Below are 17,840 nucleotides of genomic sequence, written 5' to 3' on the forward strand. Positions count from 1 at the left end.
CTGTCATTATAAAGCAAAATCCAAAGTAGCCGACGAATCAGTTGTGTCAGTCTCTGAGTCTGGTTTTTACTGAGCCTCAAAACAGAAGCAACATAGACCATAACTAGTAAATGTCCAGCAGAGGTCACTCTTTCCTCTGGGCAAAGCCAAGTAACCTTAGTGTCCCTCAGCAATAATGACTGAAAGTTGAGCAAAACTGCAAGCAGTCATCAGTTTGACTTTAAGTGATGAAGTTTAGGCTCAGCTTTATCCTGTCTCACACACACACACATATAATTGCAGGGTTTAACAAGTAATTTCAGAAGCAGGGGACAAACTGAGACACAATTATCTACAACATTTATATAATCCATCCATGTCCCAATCTCTTATTAGATTTGGGAGGACTGGGAGACCATGTCTTATAAAGTATTAGAACAAGGAGTAATTGTCTGCCTTCATTCTGTTGATTGGATATTCTGTATATACATATTTTTTTAGCTGCACTGTTAAGTTTCATTGATGCACAAATTGCCTTTGTAACACACACAAATACCCCTTCCTTTGTCAAATCAGTGTTCCTTCTATTAATTTAACTTAATTTGCTGCTTTGAAATGCATTGTAAAACAAATCAGACTTGCATTATTAATCTGATTCATGTTTGTCCTACAGATTGATTCAGCAACATTTATCTTATTTTGCATTGAGGATTTACTTCCATTGGTCTTTGTTACACCTACACTACACACTGCATTATGTGTATGTGTTTTCTGTGACACTGGTGTAGTTGCTTTGAGGGAAGTTTAATGCCACACGTTATAGCAGTGTCACTTTGCTTTGTTTGATCATGTGTCCACCTGAAACCTGAAATGAAACCTGCACTCTTGACTGCTACAGCACTTCTCAGGTTTGCTTAATACAAAGGACTCTTGTAGATCTTCTATTATTGGTTCATAATCAAACAAAAACCTGATTGGATTATTACATTACCTGTCAGCAGTATATTTATCTTGTTGTCTCTTAGGTACACAGTGTGGGACTGTGTAACTATAGCACCTTTCTGCTTCACAGTCACAGAGCGTATAGTAATGGGGATCGATGTGAGCTTAATATTTACTTCCTCATACACATTTATCTAGCCGGTGTCTCACTTTTGAAGTAAGTACAGTTGAAGTGCTGACGGTGAAGATAAGACGCAGTTTGTGTGTTGGGATACTCAGCAACCAGAGGCTGTCCGCATAGTCACACGTTATCTCTGTTCCCTTATGGAATGTCTGAAGGTTTTGATCCTCCCTCCTCTGAAACTGTGCGTAACCTGAAACTGATTTAAAAAAAAAAAAAAAAAAGTTGCAAGTTTGTCTTTAGATGTCCCGGTACTGTTTCTTCTATATTGTGAATGATAGTGAGGCAACTGAGTGGAGTGAAATAAACAAGCTACAGCTCAGCAGTCAGAAGTAGTTCAGTGACCTGCAGCAGCTTCTGTATGAGTTTCAAGCTTTTAGGCTCTGTTTGGTTTTTCTGGTTATTTTTTTACTGGCAGAAGACATTCGAGGAGATTTCCTATAAATCATACTGTTTCACTCAGTTTTTGTCTCTTATCCATCTCTTCATCCATGTGTTACTTGTAGTGCAATTTATCAGTCTAGATTGTTTAGTTAGAGGTATTGGCCGTAGTGATGTCTGCCTTCTCTCCAAGTATTATTTTCATTTTGTTTGAGACTACTTGGCAGTTGTTTTAGCCATATATGAAAAGCTCATAGAAATAAGCTAATTAAGGTTTTTATTTTATTTTTTTCACATTACTGAAAGCTCCTCGGACCAGCTCCCAATTTGGAAATTGTCTGTTTTTGTATTGATTTAAAAACTGTAGTCTGTAAATGAATCGGTTGTAATTTGAGAAAAACTTGTAAACAATTGTAGGGAACTTAGTTTAGGCAAGACGTGTTTATCATATAAAAAAATTATATACTTAGTTTCACATACATTTTAACTTCAAGGAATTAAACAAACACAATGCTGGAGGAGAGTTTGTTAACCCCTTTAAACATGGAACATCACTTTCACAATATTTAAACCTTTGAACCCATGGCAAATTGGTGTGATTGGTGTTTCTTCAAAAACTTGGGAAACGGGCAATGAGCAACTTGGTCAGAAATGTTGCTCAATTTACAAGAAATAAGTAGATTTAGAAAAAAAATTTGGAGGCTAGGGAACATTTTTGAAGAATAAAAAATAAAAAAGTTAGGGAAAAAATATGTTTAGGATTATTAGAATTACATATTTAAAGTTTGCGTTTTCTGCGTAATTTATTCTATATTCCATATTGACCTCTTGGCTCCCATTGTATCATGCATTGCCTTGTACTGTATATGGATCAATATCTTTCTGCCAAAGTGGCCTCATTCCGTTCAGCTGGCACAGTTTTTTTTTTTTTTTTGGCCACAATATGCGACCTGAGGCTCGTTGGAGTGGAAATGACGTGCGTCTCCGCAAGGCGAGCCCATAAAGGATGGACTGTCCTCTCAGTGTCACACTGAAGTAGAGGCAGCAAGACAAGAGAGAAGACCAAGGAGACGCACATAGGATAGAGAAACTAGTCTCGTTTTTGGGGGGGTAAGGAAGATAATTTAATCGTGATATACACAAAGTGGAGGATAAAACAGGCAAACACCTTCTCTCCAACTGTGGGAACGGAGCCACTCAGGGGACACGCAAATGTGAGCGACGCGCACGGAACAGACTCAGGTGCAGAGAAACCAAACTGGCGGCGCACTTAGGATGCAGAAGTCACCAGTGGAAGATGCAAACTTCCTCTCCAAATTTTTCTTCTGGTAAGAAACTTTTTGTCTACATCATTTTTTTTTTAATCTGAGAAGCCGAGGTTGTCTGTGGACAGCGAGGTGTAGACGCAGCTTCTCATTTGGTGACTTGTGAACAAGAAAAAATGTTGGGTGGTTAATTAATATTTACGGTAATCAAGCAATGCATCACTCAGATTCTACTGATTCTGTGTAAGATGTTTGATTGTGATAAACACGAGAACAAACTTTTAATGTGAAACTTTGTGCTCCGTGGGGCAGGAGACATCACACAGGCTGTTTGTGAAGAAACATAAAACCTTGGAACAAAACGTGATTGTTTTCTGAATGACATGCTTTAGCAAAATGTCGTCATCTTGTGCATTTTGCCCCTAAATGAGATTTTTTTTAAAAAATCAACTCATAAAGTGCCAACGAGACAAACATTTCTCGCCTATTCTGTGCATAAAATGCGCACTTGAAGGTTTAAAACTATAAGCGAAACACGAGTTGTGCTCCGATGATTCTAGAAAATGCTGTCAGGTGGGTTTAGACGCTCTTAGGGATTTTGCTGAGTCTTCAATATTTATGTAGCGTGATCAGAGTAGTTCTCATTTAGTAAAACAGTAAAATTGCAGTTTGGATTTAAGTGCGACTTTTGTGATTATTAATAAATTTTGATTTACTTTTTATTGGTTTTTTTTTATACTAACAACAGATTTTCTGTGGTTTAATCATTTTTTGACATTTTCATATTAAAAAACTAGGATTGATAGTAAGGATTGATATGTCCTTCAAGCTAATGACAAGTCCCAAAGAAAAAAGCAGACTTAGAAAGTAAGATGATGTAAACTGCTGTCTCACCAGGCTGGGACAACCTTTCTTTAAACGCTTTAGTCACAGGGACCAGCAAACATCTGACTTCTCTGTCATTAGTCTGACTGTGAAACCTCGGGGATTACTTCATGTGCAACTAACAACAGTTTACATTAAAGCTTCCAGACACTCCAACACTTGTGCCAAAGGATTATCCTCTAACCACAAACAAACAAATACCTTTTGTAGAATCTTTCAAATATCTTCACCTTATTATGAAATCCTATTTTATGTTTTTTATGTGTTACATGTACTGTATGCACACAGTGTATTTCAGGAGTGGGTTACAAGACAATGCATTTTCACAATATATTTTGTAGCCAAAATTTGTGCATGTTGGACTACATCTAAGAATATTCTCAATTGTACACACTTTTTTTTGGCAGTAGGTGTCCTAGCTTCAAACAGCTTATATCCAATAATCAGTTTGATCTGTGGTTTTCCTGCAGGTGGACCACACCGCTGCTGAGGAAGGGCTTCAGAAAGAAGTTGGACCTGACAGATGTGTACAAGGCACCTTCTTATGATCTGGCAGACAACCTCTCTGAGAGACTCGAAAGGTGTGTGCAGTTTAAGTTTGTTTATCTCATTCCATGTCTTTTTTTCAGTGTCTACATCCCAACACACTGACTATGAATGGTCATGCTGTAGCACAGACATATAGAGATATTTGGATTATGGGAGAACAGATCAGAAGTAATTTTCACCCATACTGCCACCTGAGTCACTGACTGACAATTTTACAAAGTGGGTCCTAAGATGTCAGATATCTTTGTAAGCCATATGATATAGTTAAGAAGTCTTGTTTTCAATTACAAAGAAAGTTTTTTGGCTTGTCATTATACAAAAGAAGCACATGCCACATCAGATAAAGACTGTTTTGTTGTGGAGGGTGGAATGCTATATTACCTGAGTGATATGTTAATCAAGCTTGACCATTTGATCAGATGATCTTTGACATAAACGTGAAGCTTTTGCCTTTTTGATTGTTGGAGATAATGGCATATTAAAGAGTTGAAAATAAAGTTTTGGTCATTTGGGGGAACTAGATCCAAATCTGAACCTTTAAGTTACAAGCTACCAAGCAGCAACCTTCCGGGCTAAAAATAAAGCCGAAACGGAATTGCCAAAAGTACCTACCCCAAGACCTCCACAAAATGCCACACTTCAAAGCAGAAATTAACATGTTTATAGTCCGATTATAAAAAAAAAAAAAAAAAAAGCTCCACCCTCTTATCCAAATGTAGTCACTTCTGGCTCCAAAAAACAAAGATTGCGACTGCCGAAATGCCAAACCCAAGGCTTCACAATGTGAGTCCACAAACCAGTTGGTAACTTCATGGTAGCCGCATCCATTATTTTATACAATTAATGGTCCTAGCTGGAAAAGCACAGGTGTAAGTAATATCATCAGCAATAGCTTTTTTCCATTGGAGTGGCCTAATAAGCCATGAAGCATGCATATTATGAGGGAACACTTAAATTAAAATGTAGCCATCATTGATTATCTTATTCACACATGCTTTTTTTGTTATTATATATCAAAATGTCTTCTGTGAAAAAGGTCCATTGCTGCAACTCTTTCGGATTAATTTTAAAGCTCAATGTAGTAATGGCAAGCCCAGTTTTGGGAGCTGGTTGCAAAGCATTCTGGGCATCTACAAATGATTAAAACTTGTATATAAATGGCCTACATATGGATTTATTTATCAACAACAACCATCCATACACACAGATAAAGGGGGCATGCAACCTGTACACTGTGCAGAAAAAGTGTGCAACCATGATGTTTTTCATACGTGCCCTTTACGTGTGTTTACAGTAGCCATCTTTCCCTCAGAGTCAAGTTAAAATATGGGCTGGCATTTAAACAGGGTTAGACATGAACCAAACCTGTGTGTGCCAAACAAACAACCAGGCTGCGGATGACGGACAAGGTTACTCTTCTCTCCCTATTTTCAATTTGTCTATTACCTCAAGTCAAATTAGCCTTGTGTTCACTTTACTTTTTTCTCTCCGTCACATTAATCAACAGGCTGCTGTAAACCCTCTGTCCCTCTCGTTTAATTGTTTTAGTTTAAGTCAGTATTGGTCATTAACAATCTTGAAATAAATAATGTAAATTTGAGGCTTTAAAATGATGTTTCTTAAGCCTAGTCATGGCAATGCAATGACATAATTAAGTATGTGTGTAATTTCATAGTTTTATTAAACAAAGCTGGATATATTTTATTCCTTCACTCTCACTCTCTACTTCAAATTGCTCTTTGAAATATTTCTTCTCTGTCATCTTTTTTCCATCATCATGTCACTCTCTGTCATTTGTCCCTTTCTCATCCTTCTCCTCCCCTTTATTGTCTTACTGTTCTTTTAGTACTGAGCAAATGTAAACTCTTTGACAAATTTGTTTTTACTTAGAAAAGGAAGACAGAATGAATACTGATGTCTTCTTTCTTTTATATTATTTTTCCTTTGCCGAACAACCATAGAAGTGTCCCGCGTTGGCCGTGCCTCTTGGTTACCCAGGGCCTCGCGTCACGCTGAATGGTGCCAACAAGCCCGTTAATGTACATGAGTGTTAAAAAGCCGACCTTTAGAAAGGGCCCGGTGCCCACCGGGTGATGAATGAGCAGGGGTGGGTGATTTTGCTTTCTTTATTCCGATCAGGCAAACAGTGAAGACTTCTGGGAATGTGAACTTTACCTTCCATTAAAGCCTGCTGTGTACCGGCAGCCCCTCCATCACTGAGTTCAGTTCAGTTCAGTGAGCTTTGCTGGTATGAAAAGGATTTCATTATGCTGCAAAAAGCTGATATTGTTTACATCCAGAAATAGAAAGAAAAAGTGAAAGTGTTTTAAAATTGAAATATAACAATGTAAATAAGTAGTTATTGTGATATGTTTTTAAAATAATACAAATGATAGAGAAATGCTGCATCATAGCCTTGGTCCAAGACAAAAAGTAGTTACAAGGATGTACAACAAAAATTATAAATTTAAAAAATATACTAATGTTTGCTCTCTCTCTATATATATCTATATATATGTGTGTGTGTGTGTGTGTGTGTATATATATAAATATATACGTGTGTGAGATTGTGAATGAGGTAATAAGTTTGAACATGATTGAAATTAGGGGTGGGAATCTCTTGGTAGGCACCGCTCGATGCGATTATTAAATGATTACTTGTTCATCTTGATGCATCAAAATTAGATTTCTATACATGATTTACTTTTTCTCACTGTGTGACTACTTGCTACTTCTAAAAAAACAGCGCATTAATTATCATAATGAATGGGCAGTATGTATTAGGGTTGTACCTGACTCAGAATTATGTCACTCAATGATGATTTTACATCAGGAATCTAATTGTGTAAATATTTCATGAAAGCACCAATAGTCAACCCTACTATGTTAACACAATACTGATCGAGGTATTTGCTTAAAAATATCATAATATTACATTTCCTCCATATCACCCAGCCCTAACTGATACAAGCATGGATTGTCCATGTCATAATCAATGCCTGATTCACTTAATATGATCAGTATTGGTGCTGATACCTAGCAGATCAAATCAGTGCATCCCTGCCTCGATTAGACTGTGAATTTAGATGAATATACTGTACAAAACTGGCAGCTCTTCTGTTTCTTCTTTATTGACTTTTTTTAGGGCTTGGTAGAGATCCATGATTATTTAACCTCAAGATATCAATACATACGATAGGGAAGTTCTTCCGACTTTGTCCTCTTACTCTGTTTTTCCCACTCTCTTCCTTGTTGGTCATCTTCTTTGCCTATCCTTTTATCTTCTCCACTTCTCTCATCACTCATTGTTGAACTGGTCAGCCAAATAACCCCAGTTATAAATGACCCTCAGAGAACAATGCTGCTACTCACCACAGCTGGACCTGCTTGCCCGGGCAGTTTGTGGGAAGTTAATTCAACTGTGATATAACAGGGCCAACAAATGTAAAGCTACAATTCCCAGTATCCCAAAAATATTTTCTGAAAGACCTGAAAAGTTGTAAAAATGTATGTCAAAAAATATAGGATCAATGTAGTTCTATCCTTACTATCTAAGAGTTTGTTCTGTTTGCCTGAATGAAATCTTCAAATATGTAGAAAAAAGTAGAGAAATTAACTAATAAAAAAAATTATTAATAACTTTGCTCCAAATATGTTTTTGGGTGTTTTTTTATGACTCCCATTAATGGCCAAAGATTTTCTAACAAGGTTAAATTCAGTAAATAAAAACACTACTAGCTTCTCTTTCTGTGGCTGAATCACCAGCCAAAGTTGAGAAAAGGATGGCTGCTTTGATGCCAAAGTAGTAGTGTACAAATACACCAGCCAAACTTTGCTGGCATTTGGCTGGTGGATGTGTTATTCTCCCACCCTGCCTGCACTGCTGTTTAACTGTGTTGTAACTCTGTCCTCCCCGCAGAGAATGGGACAGAGAGGTGGTGTCAGCCAAGAACAAGCCCAGGCTGATGAGAGCGCTGGCCCGATGCTTCTTCGGACCTTTCGCCTTCTTTGGCATTCTCCTCTACCTTGGGGTGAGTCTGTCGTCTCTGGGGGAGGTAGATCTGACATAAATCGATTTAGGATTTAGTTAACGCTGCCATAATGGATCATACAATTGAGCTGCAGATGTAAACTCATGATTCTTATTCTCTGCTCAGTGTGATGTTTGGTTTGTTTATTGTTAAATTACATAGAAAAAGCTTTAGATGGAACCATTGACTGTTGATTTCGTAGGGTATGTTTTCAAGCACTGATTTGGGTTTACAACTTACTCTTTGTTAGTAGCTAGAGTCAGAAAATATAAATCCGGTTTGATGAAAAGTTAGGCGTACCTTTGTGAAAGGCAAGCAACTGTCACCCACCTATCATCTGAGCTCACATGTCCCAAAACATATTTCCATGTAAGGCGTGTATAAAAACACCATCCAACAACACTGTCACCAACAACAACAAAAAACACACCATTTTTTCTACAAAGGTTTAATGTTATATACCTTTGAAGTACACTTTTTGGAGCCAACATGTTGTCCTTATTATTGGTGCTGCATCTTAAGGCACTATATTGGCTTCAGCTTTCGGTTGCAGCTGAGTGGTCTGAATGTTACATGTTCAATTTCAGAATAATGTATAAAGCTATTGTTTTACCGTTTTAACACAAAGCATTCTGATATAGACTGTATTTAGTGTGCTCCTCTCTGTGGAGGTGTATAGGAGCTAATCCAGCATCCAATCCAATATTATTTTGTAAATTAGTCGTTTAAACATTTAGTGAGTAAAATGTAACAAATCCATAAAATCATAACCTCCATGTAAGAAAGGAAAAAATATTTTCAGAAGCTTTTAATGTTACATTGCTGTGTGTGTGACATTTTGCCAGGAAATGTTGGGTACTTTGCTCTTCCAGTTTTTTTTATTTTTTATTTTATTAACCCTATTGTTTTAGCTTATTATTGAATAGAATGTTTAATATTCCACCATAGAAATGGTGCCTTAGACACTTATCCATCCTGCTAACAAAACAATTATTTAAAAGAATGTAACCACTCAATAACGCTTCTTTGAATCTTTAATCTATAAACCTTTAAATTAAAAATTTTCAGATGCAACAGGAATTGGTCCTATATTTAGCTAAAGGCCTGCAGCCAAGAGCCAAGTGCTGAAACTGGCTGCAAAGTAGAGTTGATTGGCAATAAAACACATTCAATGTACATTCACTGAAAGTGCTAATTTTTGCCACACAATGGCTCAGATTGTTATTCTAAATATTGGAAAACATTTTGGAAAGGATCACTACCTCAATGGATCTTTTTATTAAAGAGCAAGATCCTTTTTGGTTAATTAAAAACAGCCACAAAATAGTTTCCACCAAACCCACCACACTCCATATAGATAAACTGTAATTTTATCATCGCAAATCACATTTCATTCCCAGTAAACAGTACAAAACAAAAGTCATCGTGATTTGTCTTTCTGCTGTTCCAACAATAACCAACTCTGGTCTGGTTTAAATGATTAAACTAGTTAGATGTGGAAACATGCTGGCTTTATACATGCTAAAATTACTATATATGATAATGTACAGTAGAAAGAAATGTAAACCCAACATATAATAATCTGAGTCCTTCACAGGCCAAAATAAGTTTGTGAAGTGGATGTAAATTGACATTGTGAACATGCCCCGAATTGTTACATTGCAGCCTGTTTTTCAGCTGCTCTCGCTTAACACTGGACACATTTAAAATATATATGTGTGTGTGTGTGTGTGTGTGTGTGTGTGTGTGTGTGTGTGTGTTCATTATTTAGACACAAAAACATGGGTAAGTAAGGTCCAGGTTGAAAGACACCAAAGTTACCCTTTAATGTCTTGATGTGGATAACAGAATACAGTACTGTATACAGTATCAGATCACGACTACATTCAATCCCTGCACTCACTCCTTGTTACACACTGCTGTTTCACAGTCAGCTCCACTTTTATGTGTGTATATGTGTGTATGTGTGTGTTGCTTATTAACGGTGTTGGAGTGAGGAGGGCCTACAGAGCCACCGTGCCACTCACACAAATCACAAGCATGTCGCACCATAGTGTCGCAAACCCATCTCACTGTCCCGGACTTATGGGAGAGGCGATGACAGCAGATGTTGCGTCAGTTGGTACAGTGCGTTAGGTGGTTGTCATGACGACAAGAATGCCTGTTAGATGTTAAAGAGGCTGTGTAGGGAAAACAGAAGAGCTTTGGGGAAGTTTTCTCAGTAGTAGCCAAAAGGAGTTTGTCTGTTTTTATGTTTTAGATATTCAATAAAATCTTCTTTTTTTTCAATTTCAATTTCTTAAATTCATTAATTTGTTTTTATTATAATGTAATAAGTAGTTAATAGTAGTAGTAGTTAATTAGTATAATTGTAATTATTAATTATCTGGGCTAGCTGGAGCGTGTATATATGTGTGTGTGTGTGTGTGTGTGTTGTTTTTTTTAATCTTACCTCGTGTACCACTGCACTGAACTGTATGAAAATAAATCTGCTTATGGTCTACAGTATATCACAGTGTATGTTTTAATGCAGAGTAGATTCAAGATGCAAATAAATTCTGAATGATTGAAACAACAAATAGGATTATACACCTCTGCAGAGTTTAGCACTTGTGATTTCTGTTTGAAAGCCATTTTCAACACCTAAAAGTTAATTGTAATTATAATTAACATGCACTCTTAAATGCAAATCATTTATTCCCTTGCCAGAAGCTGACAAGGTGTCACGTCTTCCTTGTCCAAGGAACTACCAGACAAGCTGGCTAAATTTTGTTTCTCAACTGGAAAAAAAAGCAAAAGAAAAAGTAAATATTGAACCAATTAACCTCTTTTCTGAATGTCCCATCTCTTGCAGGAGGCTTCCAAGACGGTCCAGCCTCAGCTTCTGGGTCGCATCATTGCCTCCTTCGACCCGTTTCATGCTCCGGAGCGAAACCAGGGATACTTCCTGGCCTTGGGCCTCTGCCTACTCTTTACGGCCCGCTTTCTCTTGCTGCAACCTGCCATCTTTGGCCTGCATCATCTGGGCATGCAGATCCGCATCGCCCTTTTCAGTCTCATATACAAGAAGGTAAGGGCAGGCCAGGGTGTATTTATGGAATTGAGAGTCAGTTGTTTTCTCTATATGTGTAAAAACATACAACAGTCCTCAGTTACTTTTGTAAGATCTATGTCTATAGATTTATCTAAAATTATTTATCACCATGCACATCTTTTTCATTGATTGTAGAAACAGTGATATTTGATAATGTTATTTAATTGAATTTAAATTTGCAGCAACACAAAAATAAAAAATTACAGTGTTAACCTTTGACATGAGTTCAAGTTTAAAGTCTCCCAAAACCTGTATCCAGTGACAACTGGGGCCTTTTTCTTGGATAACACATGAGTCAAACACTCGCCACATCAAGTCACTGCTGTAACAACCAGTTTTTGGAACAAAACAAAACAACCCAGCTGATAAGATAGTGAGACAGTGTTGTGTGTGTGAGCATTTGTCAGCTCTTTTTCTTGCTTTTTTTTCTTTTTTTAAGATCAGACAGAACAATCAGTTGAATGCTTCCCCCTTGTTCAGCAGGCATGACTGAACATTCCCAGAAAGCTTCTCACATGTGGGAGTCCAGTAGTGGTAATCCACATTCAGCCGTGAGGGGGTGTGGCAGCCTGGTGTCAAAGCATGGCACGTGTCACCGGCTTTCTCTCAAACAATTCACTTTGTACCTTTTGTGCTCCAACAAACCCCTGACTTTTGACCTTTTCAGACCCTGAAGCTGTCCAGCCGAGTCTTGGATAAGATCAGCACGGGTCAGCTGGTCAGTCTGATGTCCGCCCACCTCAACAAACTGGATGAGGTGAGAAAACCTAAGCATTTTGTTGCTTACATATACACTGTACATAATTATGGCAATAAATGTACCAAATTTAAATGTAAGGCATGTGTCATACACTGACTGGTTGAGTAGGCAGCTGCAAGGAATGCACATTTTTCTATTTATTTTTCTTCCACTGGAATGAAAAACTCTGTTTAAAACCAGTGAAGCATGAAGAGTGAATGAAGTAATAACTTAACCAAAATTGAAGAATCCTAAACACTTGATTAAGGGGTAATCATCCTGCGTACAGTTGTTATGAAGCCTTTCACCTAACTATGGCTCCAAAATAAGAGATGGCAACAGCTGAACAGCTGAACTTGAGGCTTCAGAACAGGAGTCCACAAACCAATGGGTTACATCATGGAGTATTTCCACAGAAGCTAAGCAGGTACTGCTGTAAATGGGTGCAGCAGCAGAGGTATTTTAACCTACCTAAAAAGTCAGTATTAGTTTAAATGTGGGCTATATTCAGAATATTTTCACAGCTCTACCTTACCGTCAGACACTGGTTTCAGACGGGGAAATTAATCTGTTAAAGCCAGACTTTATTGAGAAAAACACTGATTTAACATTACTGAATACTGGAGCTGCTGGTCTGTCACTGCCTCGATTAGTTTGTTGTTGTGTGACTTTGGAATTAAAAGTTTAGTTCACATTCACCAAAGTCACACAATAACACAAACTAACTGACTGATTGTGGCAGCAGTAGACCAACAGCTCTTGTGTTCAGTGAGCTGAAACTACTGTTTTTTTCAGTTGAGTCTAGTAGCTTTGACAAGAGCACAGATAGGGAACTGACGCTGTTGGAGCAGGTAATCCATTTTGTTGCTGCCTCTGATTACAGCAGTACATTGCTGAGCCTTGTGTCAGTACTCCTGCTGCCCAGTTAAACTGGGGCAGTGCCAACCCCCGTCTGTTTGCATTACAATGACTAAGGATGAGTACCTTATACAACCCAACTTTAAAATTCATATTTTTAGAAATAGTACAAAGGCCAATTGTAGTATTCCATCAATGTACACAATTGAGATTGTTTAAGTGCAGACAGTGCAGCTATAATAGCAAGTGCAAATGTTTCAATTTATGCGGGTGAATTGCTTCCCATTGTTTAGATGCAAGAATCAAGTCACTGTTTCAAGAGGCAAGTGCAGTAGTTTTCCACTCATCAGTAGCTGGGAGAAATGTTTTTGTCTCCACAGGCAGGATAAGGGAAAAGAAGATTGACAGTGCACACCCTCACTGACTTCAGTGAATGTGTTTTATTACCCAACACAGAGCTATGTGTTCGTCATGCTGAGAGACAATAAGAGGACAATAGATCTGTAACAATACACACATGCATGCAAACAAACACGTAGAGCTAGGTGTGTGTATTTGGTAAAAGCATTCTGTAAATTTAAATTACTGTTGGAAAAACAAATTTCTGATTATGCAAGTCAACATAGCTGGAGGGTGTGTGTGTGTGTGTTGTGTGTGTGTGTGTGTGTGTGTGTGTGTGTGTGTGTGTGTGTGTGTGTGGTGTGTGTGTGTGTGTGTGTGTGTGTGTGTGTGTGTGTGTGTGTGTGTGTGTGTGTGTGTGTGTGTAGACTTTGCCTTGGGTCTCACTGAGGCGTTGAATGTGGAAACACTCTGCAACCTGCTTTGAGACAATTATCACCTGGCTTGGATGTGACTTGGCCATTGCACCATTCTCTTCTTATAATGGCTGTTCAAGGTTACTTAGTCTGCATGTGTGTGTTTGAGTTGTTTCCCTTGTATGTGAGTGGATGAAAGGGGGTTTATTGAGGGTGAGAGCAGAGTTTCTCACCGACAGTGCAGCTAAGGTTCATCAGCACACTGCTGACTCAGTGAAAAATGATTCCTCTAAACTGAAAATTTGCTTGATTGTTTGATACAGTTTGTCTTTTTTTCTGTCTTTGACTGTTTGCCCACGACTTTATTGCTTGCATATGTTTAGTTCTGTCTTGTCTTTGGGGATTTTATTCATTCATTCATTCCATTGCACTGCAAATCTTTAATGCACAGTGTGCAAGGAACAAGGAATTTGAAGATTAAAATGACATCATAATTCAGTGAGTATTCCTGCCAAAATGCTCTGTGGTAAACCCTGCACTGTGAGTTCATGAAGGTGAATATCAGTGTGTGGACACCAGTGTACCGCAGTGGTTGAGATGCTTTTCTCTTTCTGGTAGGGCAAGGTTCAAATATTTGTCATTGTTAAACGCAAGTCATTTTTATTTATATAGTGCAATATCACATATCATAGATTTGCCTCAAGGGGCTTTGAGGCCCTGACACACCAAGCCGACAGTCAGCCGTCATTTAGCGTCTGTCGCACTTGTCCTTGAGATGCATCCCCAACTTTTGGCCCTCAGCCACCCTTCTCTGTTTTTTCACGCTGATTCAGCATGTTGAATTGGCGTTGATGACAGTGGAGCCTGCAACTGAATGAAATCACTCTTATTGGCTGTTCAACTCTGTGCAAGAGGTGAAAGTGAACAAAGAATCTTCTAAGGGCTTTATTACAGGCAACTGGACATTTCACCTGACCTCATCTAAGAGGATACTCTCAGACTTCACACTGTGTGGATGTGGACCCTTAGAGAGTTGCTGAGGTCACATGTGAGCTCTGGGTTTCAGAGTTATTAGGCTCACATATGAGTCGCTGACCCACCTGGTCATCATATGGGTTGTTAGGGTGAGATGGTTTCAGGTGTGAATGGGTGCTAAGCTGTCTGGGGAGAAAACTCAGGACTGCATGCACACCCTGGGTCCTGGTAAATATGCGTTGTTTTGTCTCCATTGGATTGGGTTGTTAATGAGCTGCCTATCTAACTAGCTATATGTTCATGTGCAATTATTTTGGCAGAGACGTAGTGATGTGAGGCACCGCCCTATACACCCAAAGGCTGAAAAACTAACATGGTGCTTGCAGCTCGCCAAAAACATTAGATATCAGCATGTCAAAGCATTATTTTGACACCTTATATTTACTGGAGAAGAAACTACATTAACAAACTCACTACTATTGATGTCTCCCAGTGTCCCCTCTCCTTACCCTGCTTATTGTGGAGAAAGGATCCAACTGAATGGGCAGTAGTGACATACTTTGATATTATAACTTTTCTGTGAAATCACCAGGTTGGATCATCATCAAACCAGGCCTTGCCAAGCTTTGTTAGCCTCAACCTCCTCAGTCTGTCTTCTCAAATCAGCAAAATTCTTACAATGCTTAAACACACTGAGTGTCAGTGTGCAACAGTTTTCCCAGTATCTTCCTGCTGATATCTCAAGTCCTAATGCTTGGAAGTGATTTTTGGGGGGTTGGCAGTGAAAACTTAGTTATGGATTCTTTATCATGTCGATAGTGCATCCAACGTAGGCATTTTTGTGTTGTTTGCTAGCAGATGTTGAAGACAAGGAAGCTCCTTCACACAATACAAAGTCAATGGAGAGTGATGTAATGTTTTCTCCTTCTGTGGTGTTTGATTTAAAATAATAATTATTCAGATGGTGGCTCATTTTAGCACTGAAACACCTTGCAGTTGCCTACTCAGCCAGTCAGTGTATGACATGTGCCTTACATTTAAATTTGGTGCAATTATTCCCATAATTTACACTGGTGCTTTATGGTATAATAAAACAGAAAGAAAAACCTGTTCAAATATATATGTAAGCAAGAGTGCCTAAATTTATTTAAATTACATTTTAATCTCTGTTGGATCTTAGTCAGCCCTGACTCTTAGTTTAACAGTGCAGCATAACATAATTCACTGTCTTTGTGTTTGCTCAGTATGTTCCAAACCCCCATGTTTTCACAGAAATGAGACTAAATACACAGTGTCTGTTTGTTGCTAGCTTAGTTAACTGTTTATCTTTGTTGCACATGACTAAGTTTCCAACTTCGCTTTGTTTATGTTAGTTCAAGATGACTACAGCTGCTGTCTTCCTCTAACCTTTTAGAGCTACCATTCATGCTTACAATATAGTGAGTGTATGATACAGAAAAGGTTTTTCTGGTGGAGTATTCTTTCAACCTGACCTTTGACCTCTCTATGGTCAGGAGTAAAAGACCATTTCCCTGCTGGAAGGTGTAACAATATTGCTCCTGTAATAAAAGACATATTTCAGTTTACTCTATGTACACTGATGTCATCTCTGTGTACTGTGTATGTTCGCTTCAGAGCTTGGGTCTGGCCCACTTTGTGTGGATCACCCCCCTGCAGTGTATACTGTGTGTGGGTCTGATCTGGGAGCTGATCGAGGTGAACGGCTTTTGTGCACTGGCAGCTTTGACTCTGCTGGGCATCATCCAGGCTTGGCTCTCCCAGAAGATGGGACCGCACAGGTGGGAAACACGACCATTCATCCACTCACATTATAGAACATACAGTATATAAATGTAAGAATGTTATAGCCATAAATACACTCTTAATCATTCTATGTCTTTCAGTCCTTGTATTTTGTTTGCTCTAAAGGTTATGCTGTTACGTTCATATTTACATACTGCACAAATTTATATATATATTTTATTTCATAAAGGGTATGTTTGTGCACGTTGTGATATGCATGTTCAATTCACAATGTTAACTCACAAAAACTTCCAGTTAGAAAAGTGCTGTGTCTAAAGCATATAATCAAACTGTGCTGAGCAAACTCTGCCCCAACTGATTAGTTTTAAGCCACCTAAAAAAATCAGTTCAGTTCAAGTGATGTGATATTTAGAATATTTTCACCGCCTTGCAGCATGACGGGCCTTACTGACAGGGTTTTGAAGCCGTTATATCAAAAACACCAGACTCCATTTAAAACAGTGAATTTACTCCACTGAATGGCAGAGTTGCTGGTGTACTGCTGCCTCGATCAGCTGTTGCTGCAAATATGGTGTACACCTAATCTGATATTGATTTTTTTTCTTTTTCTTTTTCTTTTTCAGGTGCAAAAAAATGTTTTGCTGCTGCCCTGTCCATAGCAGTACATTGCTTAGCTTCTGTACTGTCAGATTTGGTTTATCAAAGACACGCAACAGAAAAGTCAGATAGGCTGGACCATCATGCTTAACTCTACATCTTTATATGTAACAGTTACAACTGAAAATGACAACAAAAATAAACAAGTTTGAGGAATTTACATATCTCTGCAATTCAAAATTGTAGACAGTTTTCTACCCAAAGTGATTTTTTTGCTGTTAGTGAGATGTCAGTGATTCAGTCTATTCATGCTTGAACAAATGTACCCATGGTGACTGTGTGATTTGCTGTGTCTGTGCTCTGTGTGTAAGATGGTTAGTGTAATACTGTATCCTGTTAACAGGGTGAAGCGAGGAGGGATGATCAGCCGCCGCCTGGCTCTCACCACAGAGATCGTAGAGAACATCCACTCTGTGAAGGCATATGGCTGGGAGGAGGTGATGGAGACCATCATCAAGAACATCAGGCAGTAAGACACCAAGACACACAACTGTATCACAAAATGAACATTACCCACAGCTCTTGTCTGTTATTGTTTTCTATCAATAACTTGGTTTACTCATGTTTGCTTCATGCTAACAGTGTATCTTCTTGTCATTCAGTGTTCAATGGTAACTTCTATTAGTGCAACTTTCAGTGCTGATAGGCATCTGCGACACAGTTTCACACAAATTTCTCACTCAAGTTGAAAAAATTTCAACCCATGCTAATAATCAAGTCATACAAAATTATGTCATTTGCATTATGTAATTTACATATTTTTTATTCACAGCTACAAATTATGT

At 38.3% G+C, this 17,840-nt stretch overlaps 1 protein-coding gene across 1 annotated transcript in view; it reads left to right on the forward strand.

Annotated features, from left to right (window-relative positions):
* The first annotated feature begins 2,758 nt into the window (after positions 1-2,758).
* cftr (CF transmembrane conductance regulator) overlaps positions 2,759-17,840 on the forward strand; it is a 44,942-nt gene continuing 29,860 nt past the window's right edge. Inside the window, exons 1-7 of the mRNA XM_042495996.1 lie at positions 2,759-2,811; positions 4,104-4,214; positions 8,102-8,213; positions 11,068-11,283; positions 11,975-12,064; positions 16,270-16,433; positions 17,399-17,524. Coding sequence (XP_042351930.1) covers positions 2,759-2,811; positions 4,104-4,214; positions 8,102-8,213; positions 11,068-11,283; positions 11,975-12,064; positions 16,270-16,433; positions 17,399-17,524 — 872 coding nt within the window. The remainder of the gene's footprint in view (positions 2,812-4,103; positions 4,215-8,101; positions 8,214-11,067; positions 11,284-11,974; positions 12,065-16,269; positions 16,434-17,398; positions 17,525-17,840) is intronic.

The sequence above is a fragment of the Plectropomus leopardus genome, chromosome 11 (assembly GCF_008729295.1).
Source record: "Plectropomus leopardus isolate mb chromosome 11, YSFRI_Pleo_2.0, whole genome shotgun sequence".
Taxonomy (NCBI): domain Eukaryota; kingdom Metazoa; phylum Chordata; class Actinopteri; order Perciformes; family Serranidae; genus Plectropomus; species Plectropomus leopardus.